Source organism: Rousettus aegyptiacus, unplaced genomic scaffold (genome assembly GCF_014176215.1).
Source record: "Rousettus aegyptiacus isolate mRouAeg1 unplaced genomic scaffold, mRouAeg1.p scaffold_m13_p_13, whole genome shotgun sequence".
NCBI classification, from domain to species: Eukaryota; Metazoa; Chordata; class Mammalia; order Chiroptera; family Pteropodidae; genus Rousettus; species Rousettus aegyptiacus.
The window spans coordinates 2,574,266-2,597,192 of NW_023416288.1; the positions used below are offsets into that span (position 1 = coordinate 2,574,266).

The 22,927-nt window shown below is 36.5% G+C and overlaps 1 protein-coding gene and 1 non-coding gene across 2 annotated transcripts in view; both read left to right on the forward strand.

Moving 5' to 3' along the window:
• PUS7 (pseudouridine synthase 7) overlaps nt 1-22,927 on the forward strand; it is a 47,254-nt gene that overhangs the window by 2,748 nt on the left and 21,579 nt on the right. Inside the window, exons 2-7 of the mRNA XM_016145897.2 lie at nt 5,379-5,793; nt 9,782-9,866; nt 9,999-10,100; nt 12,417-12,561; nt 18,859-18,970; nt 20,589-20,666. Of these exons, the coding sequence (XP_016001383.2) occupies nt 5,379-5,793; nt 9,782-9,866; nt 9,999-10,100; nt 12,417-12,561; nt 18,859-18,970; nt 20,589-20,666 (937 nt within the window). The remainder of the gene's footprint in view (nt 1-5,378; nt 5,794-9,781; nt 9,867-9,998; nt 10,101-12,416; nt 12,562-18,858; nt 18,971-20,588; nt 20,667-22,927) is intronic.
• LOC118610855 lies at nt 2,401-2,504 on the forward strand. Its single transcript, XR_004954118.1, has one exon. It is a non-coding gene; the product is annotated as a U6 spliceosomal RNA (small nuclear RNA).

A 22,927-nucleotide genomic window follows, 5' to 3' on the forward strand; every position in this document is an offset into this window, starting at 1 on the left:
GTTAGCAGTACTTTGAGGGTCTCTTAAAACTAAATTGCATTTAAGGTGAAAACCATGTTTAAGCATTAGCCCAAAAAACAAAAGAAGCATAAGCAGCCTTGTTTTTTTCCCCAGTTCTGCTGTGTAAAACCATCCATAATAAATATTAATGACTAACAGTTGAATAGGAGCAGTTATCACAGACCTTTGACCAAGTTGTCATTTTTCAGTTTTACACGGAAATAAACTGAAGCTTAGGTTAAGTGATCTGCTTAGTGAATGACAAAACCTAGATCGAGCTTCAAGTTATACCCCACAAACTCCCATTCACCAAGAAAGAGTTAAAACTTGTTGTCGATACTTCAGATCGATGGTCTGCTAATCATTCCAGGGATGTTAAGCATAATATGCTATCCTAAACTTTCTAGAATTTCATTCACGAAACCATTGATGTAGGCATAGGGGAAAGTAAGGAGTCGGGATGATGCCATATTCTGACGCAGCTGACTGGTTGTTGGTGGTAACATTTCCTGAGGTAAAAGGTGCTATTTGTGGTGGTAATGATGAGATCAGTTTAGGGCATGTTGAATTTGAGCATTTGATTCTACTGGTAGGTACTAGTAGGTACTTCATCTCTAGGCCTCAGTTTTTTAGTGCTAAGATGGGGTTGATAAGGACCCCTCTGTCATAGAGTTGAAGGGAAGTTTGAACAAGCTCACCACATGCTTTCATTGTATAGGTGTCTTTACAATTGCCTTGGACTCCAAATAAACCAAGAAGTTTGAGATGGTGGACCTTGGCTGAAAAACTTGGGAGTAAGAAGGAAACAAGACTGGAGAAGGAACCTAGAGAAACTCGAATTTAAGTGGCAGGCAGAGAAGGAGGGGAGAAGAGTATCTTGAGAGGCAGGAAATAAGCAAGGAGTAGGAGAGTTTCCAGGGAGGAAAGCAGTGAGCCAGTCTTCCTGGGAAAAGATGTCAGGTAGGGCCAGGCTTGAATGGCTGTGGTTTTGTCAAGGAAGCCAGTGCTGGCAGGGTGTCTTGTGGCAGTACCAGGAATAGTGTCTGGCACAGGGGTGCATGGTCAGTGTGTGTGGAGGGGTGAAGTGCAGTGTTAAGGCATGAGTATTAGAGTAAGTGTGGATAGACTTCCCTTAAGAGGTTGCTATGTTAAGGGGAATGGTTATAATGAGTTGTTTGAATATGCTAGAGGGAGGTGTGTCCGTCAGAAGATCCCCGTTTTCTTTGTGAATGATAAATAGGACTGGAGGAGATGGTACTCACAAGGGAGGACCACTGGGTAGTGTGTAGGGCTGTTAAAAGAGAGGAACTCTCCTGACCTGGAGAGGTTTTTCCCAGCAGCAGCCAGGAGCACAGACACAGACAGTGGGATTGGTACTTGGTTGAGATTTAGCAAGGATCATGGAGCAAAAGGACTAGTGAACAAGTGTGTTTAGTAATGGCTAAGAGTTGTTGAGGTTTAAGGCACTCAAAAAAGGTGGAAGAAGTGTCTTGGGACTAGATATCTCTATGTTTGAAGAACTAGCGATGGGAGAGAAAGGAAGCAGTAGAACTGAAAAAGATAGGTGTTTTAATCAAAGTAGAGTAGCTTGTATATCTTTTTAGACTTTGCACTTTTATTTTTTATTATAAAAAATTCAAATATACAGAGTAGAATGATGTGATGACCTCCCCATGTTTCCATCACCCAGTTTCAACCATTACCAATTCATGGCCAGTCTTGTTTCAAATCTACACCCACTCTGCTTCTAGTCACCGTTGGAAAATTGTTTTAAAGCAGATTCCAGACTTCATGTCTTTTCAACTATATATAGCTTTTTTTTATATCTCTGAAACATAAAGATTCTTTTTTAAATGTAACCACACTAACATTCTTTTACCTTAAAAAGTTAACAATACCACCCGGTGTCATCAAATAGCCCAGTGTTTCAATATTCCTGATTGTCTCATAAATGCTTTTTTTAACTGTTGGATTGTTTAAGTCAGGACCAACCATTGCACTTCTTTGTAGGATTATCTGTAGGTTTTGCCTTTCTTTTTTCCTTTGCTTTTTATTAGTTGAAAGAATTGTCCTTGTAATTTCCCACATTCAGAATTTTGTTGATTGCATTCCATGGTCATTTTTAACCTCTGTCCCTGTATGCCATCTAAACTAGTAGAATTTCAATCAGTAAGGATACTTCATAAGTAATGGCATGTGCTTTCAGGGGCACACAATGTCTGGTCATCTCTTTTCAGTGATGTTAGTGGCCATTGATGGTTCATTGCCCAGGTCCACTATTTCATTAGGGATTTGCCACTTAGTGTGGCTTTGATCTCTATAGATGGGGAACCTTTCAGCACCCACCTATTGATTACACCATGCTGGACTCTCTGGCATGTACAAAAGAAATTTTATCCTGTGCTTGCTTCGGCAGCACATTTATTAAAATTGGAATGATACAAAGATTAGCTTGGTCCCTGCACAAGGAAGGCATGCAAATTTGTGAAGCATTCTATATTTTTATGAGATTTTGTAAGAGTTATAAATAAGATCAGACATCAACAAAAAAAAAATTAGAAGATGAGAGGGGAAGAGGGGACTAGCATTAATTTAGTTCCTCCTATGCTAGCCACTCTTGTTCATCATATCTTTACCACTGTCCTATAAAGTGCATATCTTTTCCAGTTTACACCTGAAGAACAGGGGTTTGGAGAAGTTAAATAATTTACTTGGACCAGTTACACAGCTAGAAAATGATGGGGGGAACATACAATACTCGGGTGCCTGCCTGCAAGGATAGTGTAGATGAAGGGAAGTAAAACGGGAGGACATGGAATTAATAGAGTGAAAGGCACAGGAGTCGGAGCTCGTGACCTTCAGGTGAATCTTAAAGGATAGGTGAGACCAAGGTGATTTGAGATAGGTGTAGAGGACCTTCCATTGAAGAGAGCACATGAATATTCAGACTGGGATTGGGCTCCTTTAGGGCTGAATCTGAGTCATTGGAGGCGCGTGGAAATAATAGTACATGGCACTGGACAGTACCAAAGTAGAAGGATGACAGCTTACCTGCAGAGGAAATAATTGATGTTTCCATCAAGGCTGTGGCCATCAGGTGCTTGAGAAGGAGCCTGATGAGTTAATAGCATACTGGGAGTGAAGTAGACCATAAAGCCCCTGAGCCAAGTGTGGATGTGGCTGTTACTGCCCATGCTGAAAGTTCAGGCTGCTGCAAGAGTATCAGGATCTCCTGATAGATGTTGTCATGCCAGCTGGAGACATTGTATCATTGTTGGGGAGCCATTGCAGGCTTTTGGATAAGAGTATGTGTGACACAGTGTAATGACTGTCTATGGGACATATCCTTTTGGATGTCACCCAGGTACCTAAAACACCACAAGACTCTAAGTCGGCTTATCTTTACCCACCACCTGCTCCTCTTCATGGGATCCCCATGTCCTCTCAGATCCCAAAGGCAGAAAACCAAAGTCATCTTGGAGCATTTCCTCTTTTCTTCCACATCTGTCACTTAGTCCTCTCCTCACCACTCCTCCTTTTGCCTTTGCCTCAGCCTTAGATCAGTTTCTATTAACTTCTCGATTATGGCTGTAGCCTCTTACCTAGTCTTCCAGCCTAACCTCTTACTCTTCAAAGGATGCCACGAAATCTTTCTAATTCACAAAGCTAGTGGTGGTTTGATTTTCATGACATCGTTTCCTCTATTCAGCCAGGTGTGGCTTCCACACACTCCCTAGACGTAAGTCCATACTCTCCTTGTGTGTTGTACCCTCCACAATGCCTGATGAGCTCCTTGGGGTTCTTCCAGCACTTTGTACTCTTCTGTGCCTCAGCATATCTGGTACCCTCTTCTCTTAAACAGCCTCCTCCCCTTTTTCTACAACCTTACTCTTACTTATTCCTCAAAACTTGCCCCAGGTGTTCAGTTTCTCGTCTTCCATTAAGAAGAGTGTCTTCTCAGACACCATTACCTCCAATGCCTTTTGAGGTCTTCTCTGTGTTCCCATAATTACTGACCAAGTAAGCCCTTTCTTTTTTTTAAGAAAATAATGTTCTTTATTTAATATTTTGTCTTTAAAAGGAAATTGTTTTTACTGCATTTTCCTCTTTCCTCTTTTTTTGTAGCTATCATGATCCTTTTTCTCTTTCACTTTTTACATGTAGTATTTGTCTTTTTCTCTACTTTTCTATCCATCCTTAATTTTTGACATAACTTTAAAAAAAAAAGACCAAACATGGATTCTTAAAACTAGGCCATTATTATTATTATTATTATTATTATTCTGCTATAGATGCTTCTGTAGGTATATTTCTTGTTAACCAAGCCTTGGAGAATTAGAATATTATTTTCTACTAATTTACATTCTTTATGAATATGTTTACTAAGTTTATTAGTATGTTAATTTTAGCATCTCCCTATATAATGAATATAGGAAAAGGCTTTATCCTTATTTCACCAAGAGCATCAAATAAGATCAAATTAAACAGACACTTATGGTCTTAGATAAATTTATTGATTTTGATTGCCACATGCCACCCTCTCTCAATATACTTTGTACTGGAAAGTGTGAGTGGCCTCTCAGACTTTTCCTCAGTACATTTTGTACAGGCCAGTTAAATGATAATGTGTATTTTTCAAATTGTGGCAAAATACATGTAACATATAATACCTTCTTAACTAAGTTTTAAGTGTACAGTTCAGTAGTGTTAGGTACATTCACATTGTTGTGTAACCAATCTCCAAAACTCTTTCATCTTGCAAAATCGAAACTCCATACCCACTAATCAACTCCATATTCCCCTTGCTTTTTTTTTATATGGTATGCTTTCATGTCACTAAATGTATTTACACACTATTTTTATTTAATCAGTTTTTCAAAAGGATAATAATGTACATGAAACAAAATCCAGATGATACAACTATTGTATTCAGTAAAAACAGCTAGTCTCCCTGCTGTCTTAGCTACCTGTATCCTCTCCTAGAAGTAACTATCTTTCCCATTTTCTATTTACATGGTTTCTACATACTGTTTAGTTTATGTACTCTTGATTTTTTTGCTAATATAAAAGCACCGAGATAAGTATCTTTATTGCTAAAACTTTAACCACTATCTTAATCATTTTCTTAAAATACTCCTTGAAAATAGTATTTCTGGGACAAAGAGCATACATATTTTTAAGGCTTTTGATGCACACTGTCAAATTTCATGAAGAAGTTGTGCTATTTTCTATGCCATCAGAGGTATACACCAACATTGAGAAGAATTATTTTAATAAATGATTTTTTAGTATTCCATGAACAAAGTTAACTGACTGTTTGCTGAAGCCCACTTCTTTATAGAAGCGATCGTTACTTTCTTTCTCTCTCTTCCTAAAAGGTTCTCTTAAATGTTTTCTTGGAGCCTTAAAAATGGAGATAACAAAAATGGCTGGTGTATCACTGAAACGTGGGTCCCTTGCTGTTGAAGATAATGACAGTGTGGCCCCAGCTGAGGAGGCAAAAAGACAGAAGGTCTCAGAGTGCCATCTGACCACAGGTCAAGATAGGCTAGAGAATGATTCTCCACCCAATAGTGAAAACATGCCTGAAGCTGTAAGTGCTGGAAAAGTTATAAAAACTTCCGCTGCCCAGTTGGAAGAAGAGGAAGAAGATGGCCTTTCAGAGGAGGGCGATGAGGAGGAGGAAGCTGAGAGCTTTGCAGACATGATGAAGCATGGACTCACTGAACTTGATGTCGGCATCACCAAGTTTGTAAGTTCTCATCAAGGATTCTCGGGAATCTTAAAAGAAAGGTATGTTTAGTTTACGTACAAAGTTATTTTAGTTACATTATTTCTTTTCTTTAAAAGAAATCAGGAGTATAGTTTTCTATTTAGCTTTCTTTCCCCAGGATGAAGGAGAGCTGCCTAAATGAGTGAATGAAATTATTTAAAGATAAAATGAGTAAATAAAAGAAAATCATTTTCCAGTGGCAAGTACTGTTAATATGTGAATGGGTGATATTCATTTATTTAAAATAAATTATTTTAAATGGTTTCAAGTTTTCTTCTGAATTAGTCTTAAACTCTTTCGCCTGAATGTGTCACACCTACAGTAGAAAGCTAGTGGTCTTTGGGGCCTGGCGGATCTGTGTGTGAATCCAGTATGGCCACTTCTTAGTTACTTAACTCTTCTGAGCCTCAGTATCCTTGTCCAGAAAATGGGTCGTAACACCCTTGGGTTGTCGGGTTGTCGAAAGGATTTTAAATTATGTTTGTAAAGTGTTTAGCATAAAGATAAGCTTCAAGTTGGTTCATGGGGGACTTAGTTATGATTTCATTAACCATTTACTGTATTTTATTATTTACTTTAGTATGGATTGTCTATATAATCACAGGGTAGCATTAATAAGCTTTGATTTATGCATTTCTCTGGAAGAATATTCTAGAAGCTCAGAAGGTCTTATGTCTTTTTTATTTGTATTGAGGTAACATTGGTTAATAACATTATATAAATTTCAGGTGTACAACATTATAATTTGATAACCTGTATACTTTATTGCCTGCTCACCACCAAAAATCTAGTTTCAATCCATTACCATGTATTTGATCCCCTTTACACATTTTGCCCTTCCCCCACCTCCCTTCTCCTCTTGTAACCACCATTCTATTGTCAGTATCGATGAGTTTGTTTTTGTTTTGTTAGTTTGTTTGTTACTTTTTGTTTTATAGTCCACATATGAGTGAAGTCATATGGTTTTTGTCCTTTTCTGACTTATTTCACTTAGTATGTATATACCCTCAGGATCCATCCGCGTTGTCACAAATGGCAATATTTCCTCTTTTTTATGGCTGGGCAGTACTCCGATATGTGTGTGTGTGCGTGCGTGCTTGCGTGTGTGTGTACACATACGTACACACCACATCTTTTTGCATTCATCCGTCAATGGACATTTAGTTTGTTTACATGTCTTGACTATTTTAAATAATGCTGCAGTGAACAAAGGGGTACACATATTTTTTCACATTCGTGTTTTCTTCTTTGAATAAATACCCAGAAGAAAAATTGCTGAATCATATGGTAATTCTATTCTTAATTTTTTTTGAAATTTTCCATAGTAGCTGTATCAATTTACAATTCTACCAACAGTATACTAGAGTTCCCTCTTCTCTGCATCCTCTCCAGCACTTGTAATCAGGTTGTTTATTTTTTTGTTGTTGTATGAGTTCTTTATGTATTTTGGATATTAACCCCATATTGAAAATATTATTTACAATATCTCCTCTCATCTGGTTGATTGCCTTTTTGTTTCATTGGTGGTTTCCTTTGCTGTGCAGAAGCTTTTTAGTTTGACATTCCATTTGTTTATTTGTGGTTTTGTTTCCCTTGCCTTTGAAGTCAAATTCACAAAAATACCACTGAGACCAATGTCCAGAAGCTTAGTGCCTATGGTTTTTTCTATGTATTTTATTTGTTTAGGTATTAATCTATTCCGAGTTAATTTTTGTAAACAGTGTAATATAGTGGTCTAGTTTCATTCTCTTGCATATGGCTGTCCAGTTTTCCCAGTAGAATAAAGACTTTTCTTTCTCCATTGTACAGTTTTGGCTCCTTTGTCATAAATTAGTTGCCCATAGTGGGTTTATCTCTTGGCTCTCAATTCTGTTCCATTGGTCTGTGTATCTGTTTTTATGCCAGGACCATACTGTTTTATCACTGTAGCTTTGTAGTATAGTTTGAAATCAAGGAGTATGATACCTCTTGCTTTGTTCTTTTTCTCTCATAATTGCTTTGGCTATTCAGGGTTTTTTGTGGTCCACACAAATTTTAGGATTTTGGGGTTCTATTCTGTGAAGAAAGGTATTGAGATTTTGATGGGGATTGCACTGAAACTGTAGATTGTTTTAGGTAATATGGACATTTTAACAATGTTAATTCTTCTAATCCATGAATGTGGGGTAGTGTTCCCTTTCTTTCTATCTTCTTCAATTTCTTTCAACAATGTTTTGTACTTTTCAGTGTGTACAGGTCTTTCACCTCCTTTGTTAAGTTTATTCTTAAGTATTTTACTCTTTTTGTTGCATTTCTAAATGGAATTGTGCTCTTCATCTCTTTCTGATAGTTTGTTAGTATAGAAACACAACAAATTTTTGTATATTGATTTTGTATCCTGCAGCATTACTGTATGTTTATTGTTTCTAGCAGTTTTTGGTGGAGTCTTTAAGGTTTTTTACATATACAACCATACCATTCACAAATAATGACAGTTTTACTACTTCCTTTCCAATCTGGATGACTTGTATTTCTTTTTCTTGCCTGATTGCTCAGGCTAGGACTTCCAGTACTATATCGAATAAAACTGTCTTGTCCCTGACTTTAGAGGAAAAGCTTTCAGTTTTTCACCATTGAGTATGATGGTAGCTGTGGGTTTGTCATACAAGGCCTTTATTATGTTGAGGCAGTTTCCTTCTCTACCCATTTTATTGAGGGTGTTTTTCATAATTGGATGTTCTATCTTGTCAAGTGCTTTTTATACATTTGAGATGATCATATGATTTTTACCCTTCATTTTATTAATGTGTATCATGTTTATTGATTTGCAGATGTTGAACAACCTTGCATCTTTAGAATAAATTCCACTTCATCGTGGTGTATGATTCTTATGATCTGTTATTGTATTTGATTTGCTAGTATTTTTGCATCCGTATGTTCATCAAAATTCTTAGCATTTAATTTTCTTTTTTGTGTGTTATCCTTACCTGATTTTGGTATCAGGGTAATGTTGACCTTGTAAAATAGTTAAGAAGCATTCCCTCTTCGATTTTTTATGAGTTTGAGAAGGAAAGATATTAAATTGTCTCTGAATGCTTGGTAGAATTCACCAGTGAAACCATCTGGTTCTGGACTTTTGTTAAAGAACCAGCTCTCCATTTCATTGATATTTTCTATTGTTTTTTAGTCTCTATTTCATTATTTCTGCTCTTATTTTCATTATTTCCTTCCTTCTGATTTTGGGCTTAGTTTGTTCTTTTTCATTAAGTTATAATATTAGATTATTTGAGATTTTTCTTGTTTCTTAAGATAGGCCTGTTATTGCTATAAACTTTCCTCTTAGTACTGCTTTTGCTGCATTCCAAAGACTTTTGGAATGTTATATTTTTATTTTCATTTGTCTCTATGTATATTTTGATTTCTTCTTTGATTTCTTCATTGACCCAGTAGTTATTCATTAGCATGTTCTTTAATCTTCACATATTTGTGATTTTTTTTTTTCCCCCAGCTTTCTAGTAGTTGATTTCTAGTTTCCTATGCTTGTGGTCAGAAAAGATGCTTGATATGGTTTCAGTCTTCTTTAATTTATTGAAGCTTGTTTTCTGTCCCAACATATAATCTTATCCTTGGGAATGTTGCATGTACGCTTGAGAAGAATGTGTGTTCTACCAGTTTGGGGATAGAAAGTTCTGTAAATAATAAGTCCATCTGGTCCTATCTGTCATTTAAGGGCTATGTTTTCCTGCCACCTTTCCGCCTAGGTGATCTATTCGTTGGTATAAGTGGGATGTTAAAGTCTCAGGGGGTCTTTTCTTTACATTGTAATACAAAGCCAAGATGGGGCTCTGAATTCATTGAAAACCCAGGAACAATAATTCTTATGACCTTGCTTTTTTTGAGAATCCTTTGTTTTGCACAATAATAAGGCTTACTGTTGATAAAGTTTTTCCTAAAGTTAACAGGAAACAAAATGTTACTGCTTAAACTAATACATAGACTAAACAAAAGTTTGTGTTTTCTTTTCATCAGATACTCTGATTTCGTTGTTCACGAAATAGGAAAAGATGGACGAATCAGCCATTTGGATGATTTATCTGTCCCAGTGGATGAGGAGGTAGGAGCCAGCTCTACAGCAAATCACTTAGTATATAAAAATAGCATTTCCTAGAGATCATAGAAATTTAGAGCTTTAACAGCCTTGAATTCTGTGCATGACTCACTGAGAGTTCTTATGATTATTTTAAAGGACCCTTCAGAAGATGTATTTACAGTTTTGACCACTGAAGAAAAACAGCATTTAGAAGAGCTCCAGCTTTTTAAAAATAAGGAAACCAGTGTTGCCATTGAGGTAATAGTACAGAAATATATTAAAAGGTTTTATAGAGTTTTGATTGCTTCTTTTTGGGTGTATGTTAATAGGTATCTATTGGAAAAATTATGGTAGTTAATGAAAGGATGATGATGTCCTAATTGATCTAAAAGGGCATTTCACTAAAAAAATGTTTTTATCAGTGACAAATAACTAGTATCCAGAAAAGTTATTTTTTTCTTTTAAAAATATTTCATATGACCACAAATCAACAAAGAAATCTCTCATTTTGAACCTCATAGTGACCATTATATCATATATTGATTGTCTACTAGAAATGGACTCCCACAGCCTGACAACAGGTGTGTGGCCCTGACAAGGAGGCCCTGGCCCTGGCTATACTTTCAACAGCCTCTTGGTTTCAAATGGGGCTCCGGGAGGGAAAAGGAAGTAGGGGAAGGAGGTAAGGGAGTGTTTCTTTGCTCAACCTAAGTCTACTTCAGGTCAAGAAAAGGAGAGCTTGGCTATTAAATAGAATAGTAAATGTCTTTTTTTACAGCTTTTGTTTCAAAAATTTTATTCTCAATTAGTGCTGTTCAGTGCAATTATAATGTGAGCCATATGTTTAATTTTAAATCTTCTGACAATTCAGAAGTAAAAAGAAGCAAGTGAAACTAATTTTAATATATTTCTTTTATATAAATACATTCAAAGTGTTATTTCAATATATGCAATCAATATTTTAAAAATGACTAATGAGATGTCTTACCTTCTATTTTTCCTAAGTCCTTAAATCCTTTGTTAAGCTGTTTTAGAACATCTGAGTTTCGCCACATTTAAAGTGTTCAGTTGCCACATGTAGCTAGTGGTTGCTGTATGAGACAGAGCAGGTCTAGGTGACATTTATGGAAAGGTGATGTGTTACAAGAGTTTTAAGAATGTTGCAGCATGAGATTTTTAGAATTTTAAGTTTATGTTACATTCATTTTGTAGCATATTTTAACAACCTGCTGCTTTGGGGGTGTCTGAAATTCCCCCTCTGTCTCCTATCATTAATAACAGTTCAACTTTTCAGAAATCATTCGCCTCCACTCTTTATCTTCTTCTGTTCTTCCCACCAAAACTTCCCAAAAGTATGTGATATTTTAGCAATTTTAGGGATCTTCAATTTTTGAATTACCCCACAGATAAGATTTTCAGTATTGTCAAACAGAAAATTCCTAAGAATTGGTTTTAAGAATGGTTCAGAAAGATGGTCCAAGTTTCCCTTATTTGTGCAATGCAGTGGTATATTTCAGCCCCATAATATGCATTTTTTACTACTTAGATGGTATGGCAATATTTTGTATCATCTTACAAACTCTAGTTATCCCATCTAGTGAACATTTTTACCTTTAAAGGGCATGAACCATGGTCAGGTATCCTCATCTGTAAAATGAGGAGGATGGACTCTCTGAATTTTGGGATTCATATTTGCTCATATACATACACCATGATTCCAATGCAGGGCTCTCAGTAAATTCTAGGTCTAGACTTGCTTTTTATTTGAAAGTGTCACTTTTCTCTAATTATAATGTAGTTTGTTTTCTTTTATGTTTTTCATTTTGCTAAAATATTGTTTATATTAACCAATGTCACTCCAGTAATTTTAATAAAATAAAATATCTTAGTGTTTTTCAGCTCGTATTCCATTAGTGGGTCATGAAATCAATTTAGTAGATCTTAAATATTTTTTAATGCAATAAAATAAAATAGAAAATAACAGTGCATTGCACATAGTAAGGGTAAGTATTGCTTTATAATTTTTTTTAACTTTTAATAAAGTTTATACACATACATATTTCTGGCTATTGTATCCAGATATAAAATGTATTTCTTAGTGTGAGACACATTCAAAAATTGAAAAAGTCATGTAACTAATAAGTTTACACTTTCTTGATGTTGATTTTTTTTTGTTATGAACAAATGTGCTAGAACATCATTATAAAATAATTCAGTAAGGAATCAAATTCATTATGAGGCAGTTGTAGTTTGGACTGTTTGAGGGAGTTGAGTTTCTGATGCCCAGTTTGCCTCCATTTCCCTCTGTGAGCCATAAAGTGTTTGTCCTGCTGAGTCCCTGAGGGAGCATCTCCGAAGTGCTTGGTACCATGCCTGGCAAATGGAAATACTCAGTAAACAGGCTCTTAGGATCTGCCAGTTGCAGAGCCCTGAAAGATTTCTGAAATTGTACTAATACACTTTTATTATTTCACATAGCAATAAGATGAGTAGTGTTTTTACTCATTAATTAGTATAGAGTTCTCTATTTAATGTTTGTTAAATTAGTAATATCATTATCTCTGTTTTTAATAGGTTATCGAAGACACCAAAGAAAAAAGAACTGTCATCCATCAAGCAATTAAATCTCTGTTTCCAGGATTAGAGACAAAAACAGAGGACAGAGAGGGAAAGAAATATATTGTAGCCTACCATGCAGCTGGAAAAAAGGCTCTAGCAAGTAAGTATGTGAGTGACCTGGCATTTCTTCTTTCGGACAGCCATGAGAGACAGGTCTTACTCCTCCTTCTCCTTGCCTGTACATGTTCAAGGGTACTTCACTGTTGTTCAGAGAAGGATATTTGTCATGTCACTCCTTCAAAGAAGGTGAATGATATCATTTCAGATGCCAGAGCAATCCTATAGACCGTCTGATAGGGGGCATTTGGGTCTTTTATATGAGTAAAGATTTACTGAAATTATAGTGGTGCCTGAGTGAGCGTCTTGGGAATTTGATATGTCACCTAAAGAGCATAGTGGCTGAGCGGCAATTCAAGAAGAAAATGCAAAGATATTGCTCATTCTTTTTAATGGAGGAAAGAAAGCTTTCAGGTGAATAGAAAATGCTTGTCACCTATCTCAGTAGCATATTTTCTGCCAAGTCCTTATATTGAAACAACTGCTGCTTTCTAACTATGAGTATCTTCTTCACTCACATATAAAAAACATGGAAGATACAGAAAAACGCCCCTCTGTCCAAGCCCATCTTTTGTTGTGTATCATTCATTTGAAATGAGTGTATTGTCAGTGCATCTCTTTGGTATTTGCTTTAAGATGTTTTTTACAGCCATGAAAATTTCTATTTGTATATAACCTTAAAAATATTAGATAATTTTTTTCTTTTACCTGTCAAATCAGCAGATAAAACTATAATGAAAGTTACAGTAGGAAAAAGTTATTTCTTCACGCTTCTCCTCTACCAGTGATGGCCCACATTTGTGAAGAGTTATTTTTAGATATATTTATTAGAGCAAAGCTCCAAGACTGTAGAACAAATAACTGATAAAATCATTAATGCTTTGTTAGTATTCTCTTAGGTTAATGCTGTCAATCGATGAAGCCTTAATTGTTTGTAACTGTGGTTCTAGTGAAATGACAGGGTATAAGAAAAATGGGAACAGAAATAAGGTGTAGCTGTGCCTGAGAAAATAATATATTGAAATTAATAAGTCTGGATAGTAATACAAAAATGGGAAACCTTAAGCAGTTGGGGAGAAGAAGGTAGAAATTGGAGGCTACTTCTCAGTGCATACCAAAAAGAGAAGTGAGATGATTTATTCTGGAACTTCTTGAGGGTACTAGTTGTTAATCACTTCTCAACCCACAGACTAAAGGCCTGATTACTGTAGGCTCTTTTTTTCTGAGTCGCAGCATAAAATATTACCTTAACAACCAGTCTTAGACTGGATTGTTCAAAAGAATTAAGCCCAGTGGAAAATGATTTGAATGGCTCTTTTTTCCATTCTCCCAAATTGGCATATAGCTGGTAACAATTCTAGATGTAGAGGCCTCTACAAGATGCCTTGGTGTGTTCAGTCTTAATTCTCTAAAGGAACCCAGGTTGAGAATGGCCGCTAGGGAGATGTTCCTTGTAGAGAGGCAGTGCGTGTTGGCCAGCCACCCTCTCGCAAAGGCAAGAAGAAAAGGCAGGGTCTTGTTCTGCTAAGTGTGGTCAAGAGGAACTAGATTGGAAAAGGCAAAACCTGTATTTTTTTTAATGATCGGTTACTTCTTGGAAGTGATTGTTATTTCTTAGAGGATGCCAGGTTTGATGATCTGCAGAGAGGGAAATTAGGGTGTTTATAGACCAAGGCCACCATTACAGTTTTCCTGTTCTTTCTCCTCAGGCAAGTGGTGCTAGATCTCTCATGTTCTGTCTTTATCCACATTTTCTATATTTGGGCCATACCCACCTTTTTTTCCCAAATGAAAAATTTAAGAATTTCCAAGTGAGATTCTGAACTCTGTGTGACATATACCACCCCTCCCCATTTCCCTTTGCACATGGTCAGTAAAATATTAATTTCTCACTTTAAAAAGAGCATTGGATCAGATTGGTCAGATTGGATCAATGCTTGCATAGAGACCTAAGCCTCTTGAGCTTGAAGCATTGTGGCATTTAATGAGGATGGACTAGAGGTCTGCCATCTGAGCTCTTCTGTCCTACCTCCTCATGGACCCAGACTGGCACTTGAGAGTTTGCATTCCTCTTTTACAGATCTGACTCCCCACCTGTAAGCTGAGAGTGGCTTAAAGTAAACACCATTGGAAAAGTGGGGAGAGCTGGTATCCGGACATTATTGTTCATGCCTCTGCATAGAACCCAATACCAATGACAGCTTCTCCTCCTGGGGCCCCTCGCCTAGCACTTGAATTACTTAACTTTTAAAGCTTCTTTGCAAGTCTACATTTATGATATTTTTAGAGTCCCTTTACTGCCAAACCTTGATGTAAATTGGGTCATGCATTATCTAGCAGATTTGCAATATTCTTAACCTAAACTTTTTTCAAATAGAGTCATGAATCCTAAAAAATAGGCATAGTAGATTCTGAATCATGGTGCCCAAACATCATAAATCACCTACTATTTTAACTTAGATGTTATTTTGGGCGTTAATCCAGTATGATAGATAAGACACATTGATTTATCTACCAGAGCATACATATGGTATTTTTCTGCAACTATCTGTAATTATTATAAACCATGTAATTAGGTAAATTGATTTATGTTTTGAGATAGATTATGTGCATTACAAATACCTCTAAGAACTTCTTTTTAGGACAAGTAGAAAAAACAAAATTCTGCTATGTGGTATGTTAGAGGTTCTCCCTACTTTTCTGAAATGAATCGTCCCGAGGAATGATACCTGGAGTTAGAAATCCACAGAAACTCAGGAGGAAGAGCCAGACAGATAAAGAGGAAATTCTCGAGGGGAGACTAGTGTGTTAGAATCCACAGGAAGAGGGAAGTCCAATAATCCAAGTGGTTAGCCAGGGAAACATTACAGACAGTTCCAGCAGGATAGAACTCTGGAACATGTCCTTCATTTTTCAGCAACACGGAAGTCATTTGTGTCTTTGCCAGAGCAGTTTCAGTGGAATAAGACTGGAAATAAGTTTTCACAGTAGGTTGAAATGGAAGGCAGTAAATACAGACTGCCTTTTCAAATAAGCTGTAAAGAGGAGAAGAGGGGAAAGGAACATTGTTAAGGAGGAGACATGGGTTTGACTTTTAAAGTGAAAGTCATGCTCTGAGCATATTGATATACTGAAAGGAAAGAGCCAGTGCAGAGGGAGGTGAAAATCTGAGAGGAGAGTGATCATGGATGAAGCAGGACCCCTGAGGAAGCTGAAAGGTTGGTGTGCAAGGGGGCCTGTGTGGCAATGGCTTTGAAATAAGAAGGAAAGAATGTTTTGCATGCTACCCCATCCTGTCATCTTTCTCAAGCTACAAACATTTTTCCTTTCTTATTCATGAGGGTCTCTGCGGGATACATGAATCTTCCTGAATATGGTTTCTTTTATTTGGTTTCTATTTGTACTGGACTGGAGCTGCCATATCAGACCATCAGAAGGTTGCTTCCTATTATCTCAGCCTGAGAATTCTTTGCATTAGCGTTTTAAACCAGAATGTCTCAAAAATGTCTGAAAATTATTTTAAACTCACTGAAATTTTAAAGCTACATATATTCTACTTAGCAATCTAAGGACTTGGAGTTAACAAACTTCCCTAAATAAGTTGAGGATCATTGATTTTCCATTATTCAGAATATTCCCAGTTAATCAATGCATATGCTTACTATTTTATATACTCACTGTACTTAGAAAAAAAGAATCCCTCTATCTGTTATTTACAGAGGAGATAATTATATGCATGTTCAGTGCTCGGATTTGCTAATAAAAGATGCATGCTTGTGAGCCAAGACTTATACACGGTTGTCATGGTTTCTCTTAAGGTATAATAGCATTTAGTTTTTTAGTCTTGTGGCTTCATTTATTTCTTACCATTATAGTTAATTCTGAATGTACTAAAGGAGTAGTTAAGGAAAAATATAGCTACACTTCATCAACTTTTATCACAAGTATTTTTTTAACTTTTTATGTACCCATCAACTGCCTTCTAAGATTATTAACATTTTGTTGTTTTGTTTGATCTATTCTCACTTTTTTTTCTTGTTTGAGTGTTTTAAAGAAAATTCTATCTAGCACTTCATTTCACTCAAATACTTCAGTGTGTATCAAACAGATAAGGACTAAACCCTAAACCATTATCACATCCAACAAAATCAGCTATAATTTCTTTATATCTAATGCCCAGTGCAGGTTCAGTTTTTCCCTGATTGTCTCAAAAATGTCTTTTACATACAGATGACTTGTTCAAATAATGATACAAACAAGATCAGAACATTGCATTCAATGGATAAGTCTCTTAAATCATCTCTTAAGTCTCTTAGTCTATTGATTCAAGAGCTTTTCTGTAATAATTTTTCATATTTTTTCAAAAAATATCTCAGTACAGGCAACTTGTAAAACACAAAGCAAAACAGTAATTATTTGCAGACTCACCACCAAAAGTTAATCACAAAGAGCATTTTAGTACATGTCCTCTCATATTTGAGAACACAAATCTCTGGATGGGGAAGCATTTTGCATCCAGTCTTAAATCTTTTGCTACATCCAATAGGTACAGACTTTGATAGGGAGTTGACATGCCAGCCATCGTAAGGGGATTGAGACAGGGAGGCTTGTACCTGTAGGTGTGTTTTCTACTTGTTCACTGTTTGCCTCTGCAACATTCCATTCTTATGTCTACATGGCTGTTAACCCACCACGTTCTACCAGGTGCTGTAGAAGCCCTTAGTAGAAACTTTCCATGCGATCATTTGCATGTTCACCTCTAAAGCACTTTACTATTATTATAAATTAAACATTGCTCTCTTGTGCTCTTTATGCTGTGCATTTGGACAGAGGTCAGAACTGCAGCAGGTAAGAGGGATTGGCGTTTCATGTAGATAAAATGAAATGCCAATGATTTTTGTCACAAGTGCCAACCAAGTATAGATAATTTTGCTTTTAACTATAGTGAGCTAGAAATAAAACCAAAACTAATATTCCTATTCACAGTTTTCTGAGGATGAGTGTGAGGAAGTCACACCAAGAGCCAAAGAAATACTTTTCCAAGACAGAAAAGACACATTCATATTTATCAGAAAGGAAAAGCAATTTGCTAAGCATTCGTGCTCTGGCAGTTTTCCTGAATGGTTTATTGATTCATTTGTTCTTTACATTGTAGCTTAAATCACTAACCTATCAAGAATGTTTTTTGCTTTGACAAAACCTAGTGTACAAATAACCTCAGTACTAGGAGTTTCTTACTTTTCTGAAGTTGGATGCATGAGTTCATGCTGAAGGATTTTTTTAGGGACAAAGGAACGTTTTTGAAATAAGACTTCTAGGGATTGTGTGGAATATTTTTTCAGTTTTTCTTTCATAGAGTTACAGAAATCAAATGAATTAGATGTGTTCAAACAACAACTGCAGCTATGTGTTGCACAAAACTTATGAATACTGTACAATGTCTGGGAAGTAAAATTGTGACTTACATATTTTTCCCAAAGTGTTGATTTTTTTCAAAACACCCTTTGGGCAGCTTAAATATAAACCTTAATATTGTTTAAATATGTTTCTAATTATAGGATAATTAAAATTTTCACTTAAAAGAACAGTTTTAAAAATCAAGTTTTCCAGAGTCTTGAAATGTTTATCAGTTTCCATGAAGTCAAACAAGGGAAGTAACAGCAGCTCAGGAGTTAACATTTATTCTGGCTTAATTTTCAACACTTCCCCCCACTCCCCGCCAAGAATGACAGTTAGATCTTCAATGCCAGCTGCTTTCTTTGTCATGTAGACATTTGTAAGCCAGCTAGTATTGGCTAAACGTTTGTGATGGAAGTGACCTTTGAAAAATCTAAATGTGTTACTGAAGCAACTCCTTACAGGTTTTATCCCCCTCCCAGCTAAGGTATCCATCCTTAGCTGTGTGTGAACACCTGGGGATATGAGGCAAGGCTGCAAAATCCAACATGACTGCTGTTTGCCTCTGGACTGCATGTGTTCTAGAGAGCCAGTCGGCCCACCCATCAGACCTGTGCTTGTAAAGTAACTCCGTCAGGGAATGGTGGACCTGTCTGTGTTTCTCTGTGTGAAAATTACTAGTTAGTCTTAGTCATTTGTCACACCACCTACATTTCAGCTTTTGATTTTAAATATGGAAAGATAATATTAAGTGTCCAATCACAGAAAGTTTAATACCTATAGTGCACACAGCTATAACCATTTAACCTATATTTCTCGTCAGTCTAGATCTGATTTCTCACTCAGAGGTTCTCTATCAAAAAATGAGCTTGTAGAATTTCATAAGAAAAAACTCATAACTTTTATTAAGTGTATATAACGTTTAATTTTTTTTCTTTTTAAGATCCAAGAAAACATTCTTGGCCAAAATCTAGGGGAAGTTATTGCCACTTTGTACTATACAAGGAAAACAAAGACACCATGGATGCTATTAATGTACTGTCCAAATATTTAAGGTCAGTATCTTGTTCTTGTGCCTATGCAAAAACAAAACACAGAAATTCATTTTCTCTTTCCATGCTAATGAGAAAAGAGCAGGAATATAGGCAGTTGGTAAATATGCCTCCCAATTAAAGTTTTTATAGACGATAGGTGAATTAATTTTTTTAACCTCCTTGGATATTGGCCATGATTCAAAATTAAAATTCTGTAAGTAACTAGTTCACATATGGTAGAGTTATCAGTCCATCCAGCTGAACATAAAAATTATCTATCTTCCCTGAAAGCCTATCTTTGATGTGGTGACAGAGGTTTGTTTTACTAAACTAAACTGACTAGATTGAAAACCTGAAACCAATCAGATTTTCTCATAGGAATACAAATATAGCAGAAATTGGGTCTCTGAGGAAGGGCCAGGTGCTGAAGAGTTGTTTTTCTTGGGAACCGGTACAGATACCACAGCAAATCTGCATGTAATGGAAATTTGCTTTCTGATATATATTTAACACAATTTAAACATGCTGCACAGTATGTTAGTTTGCTGTGGCTACTGTAATGAAATACCACAAACTGGGTGGAATAAATAATGCTAATTTTCTCACAGTTCTTGAGGCTAAAAGTCCCAAGATCAGAGTGTTGGTAGGTTTAGTTTTTTTCTGAGGCCTCTCCTTGGCTCGCAAATGGCCACCTTCTGTCTGTAGCCTTTCCCCTGGTGTGTGCCCCTGGAGTCTCAGTGTGTCCAAATATCCTCCTCTTGCTAGGATACTGGTCAGATTGAATGAGAGCCCACCCTAAGGCCTCATTTTAACTTAATCACCTCTTTAAAGGCTCTGTCTTCAAATACAGTCACGTTCTGAGATACAGAGGGGTCAAGGCTTCAACACATAAATTTGCAGGTAATACTATTCTGCCTGTAGGACATAATACTATATGAGGTAATTTTACTTTATTCTAGTTGCTAGCTCTCTGGGGGAGAATTGATGGTGCTTTGTCTGTACCTGAGCCTGGGCGAACAGACAATTCCTGATGGGAAAATAGACAGTTGGGGAGGAAGTTCCTCAAAGATCTGTATAGGCAGTATAGGCAGTCAGTCGCTCAGAGTTTTTCCCATTAGTGTGGAGGAGTTTTTATAAAATATTTCTCAGTAGACTAGCTTACTTTCATTTTCATATCAAAACTATTTAGCATTTGGCTTTTTTAATACAAAGAAATAGCATATATTTACAGAAACTTCATATCATTAACTTTTAAAAATTGAAGGTGTAACATTTGCAAGTGGTACATTATATGTATGGAGTGAATTTTTCTTTACTTTCATGGTTATGTAATGAATTGCATGTGATTGACAGGAAGTACATCATTTCCTTTTTGTTACTGGCTAGCCTTTAAACAGCGTGTTACTCATTTAGAGCCACACATGTTCTAAGTTGAATACTGCTAAGAAGGAGTTGTTCAGGCATCATTTACTTTTTGGCATATTAATGTTTTCCTGGGTACATTTTTAAATAAAATTTCTCCTTATTCTCCTCTTATTCTGTTAGGATTTCCAGTCTCTTTACTTTGAATCTTAACATTTTTGAGAAATATGATCTCTAATGGTATGCAACTTCAGTTGCTTTTGTTTTATCTTACCAGAGTCAAGCCAAACATATTCTCCTACATGGGAACCAAAGATAAAAGGGCCATTACCGTTCAAGAGATTGCTGTTCTCAAGTAAGTAGAGAGTACATATCGGGGTTCATACTGCAAAAATCCCAGTACCACCTTTCAGAGTTCCCAAATTTGCTTTATAGGGTATACCTCTTCCATCTTTATAGATGGTGTTTATTTTTTTTTCTTCTTTCCTTTCTGTCTTGCCTGATGTTTTTACAGCAAACGGGTATTACTTGAATAATTTTTAAGGGATTTTTGTGGTTGAGCCAAGAGAATAAGTTTTGATTTCATTTCTTTCTTTTGTTCATTTATTATTAAGTATGTTATTAAAATTTAATTAGAAAACAGTGAATGAGCTCTATTGTTACGCACTGGAGATATACAGATGAAAAAGATGGTCTGCTTTTGAAGCAGTTATGTAATGGAGCAGACAAGTAAATCAGAAATTATCACGCAGTGAGATAAATACTAAAATAGAGATATATTTGGGGTGTTAGGTAGACCTGACAACAAAGCCTGGGACTCATCGTGGGGGGCAGACCAGGGAAGGCTTTCACAGAAAATAGGATGTTTCAGCTTTAATCTACATCAGGGCTCCTCAGTCTCTTGACATTTTGGGCTAGATAATTATAATTCTCTGTCTTGGGGTCATCCCATGCATTCTAGGATGTTTAGCAGCAGCTCTGGTCTCTACCTGCCAGATGTCAGTAGCATCCCTTCCTCCCTAGTTGTTACAATTCAGAGTGTCTACAGACATTGCCCTCAAAGAGCACAATCACCCCTGGTTGAGAACCACTCGTCTACATTCTAGAAAGATGAATAGGAGTTTCCTAGGGCTGGGGAGGGTCTAGGGTTATTTGTTCCAAGCCAAGAAAACAGCTTGTGAAAAGACATTGGAAAGGAATTGGGAAGCATAGCACATTTGGTACCTGGCAGGTACTTTAGTTGCATGGGAACAAAGCAAGAAATAAGGTTTGAAAAGTAGGCAAGATCCAGATCCTGAAGGGTCCTGTACGTCGTATTGAGGATCTTGGACTTGACCTTAATCTAAACAGAGTTAGTCATGTTTAGAGGCAGGATTAGAGGTTGTGGGTGAAGCAAGATAAATGAAACTGGAGATCTGGGCTATTGCCACATTCCGAGGAGTGAGAACAGGGGCAACTGAATCCAATCAGCTCAGTGAAGGGAAAGAGAAAGGATGAATTCTGTAGCTATATGGAATAAACAAACTCAGGCTTTCATGTTAGTGTGCCCCTGAGTTAAGGAGTGGTGGGAGGGAGAAATAAAGGAGCAGGAGGAAACTTTTGAGGAACATTTTTAATATATACAGTTTACTGTATGTTAATTATGCTATAATTAAAAAATCATCTTTTATTTGAAACTAACTGAAATAAATTTATTTTAAAAAATAAAAGTCAGCATATAAATATAAAAAAAAGTCACCTTTGCTTCCTATCCCCACTTAAAATAAATATGTATATTTATTTATAATTCCTCTATATTTTCATATAGAATTTGAGATGGCATCTCCTCTTTACACCATAGTCACCTACTATCTGGCTTATTTTCTATCATTTTTCACTTGAAATGTTGGAATTGAGCGCCTGGTTGCATCCTAATGAATTTTCCAGTCCCTTTCTTCCTTGACTTTGGGGCAGTGGTATGATGTAGTAGTAAAAGCAGTGAGAAAATCTCTTCGTGAGTTTACTAGAAATATATACAAATGTTGACACATTTGAACGAGAACAGGAGACGCCTGAAGATGATGGTGTTCCTGGGTTCTGGCCTGTTCTCTTTTTCTTTGTGTGTTACATGGAATGTGGAATCATCTACTGAGAGCGAAGTGGGCAAGACTTGGAAAGGGAACTTGAAAAGAGTGTCACGATTTAAAACAGCCTCTGTGGGAAATGGGCCAGTGAGCTGACCAGGAACGCTGAAGAATGAGGGGAGTGACCAGGGCTCAGGCATTCCCAAATTATGTGGATGTGGGACGTGGGACACAGAAGGTCTTGCCTTCTCTTTAGTATCTACAATATTGTAGTCAGTTCCTGTGCTGTCCAGCTGGCTCTGTGAATTTTCCCATCAAATTAAAATTGAAGTTGGTCTGTTTTGTTTCAACATGGAAGGAATCAGGTAGAAAATGAAAGTTCCATCATAATTGTACTCCCTCAGAGATTGCCTTGTTTACAGCATGGTATATTTTTTGTGAGGACTGTTTTTTTCCTTGTAAACCAGAATATTTATATAAAGTGAACAAAAAATAATGTATATCTCTACACTATTAGTACATAGCAAAAGATATTTAAATATGTAAATATATC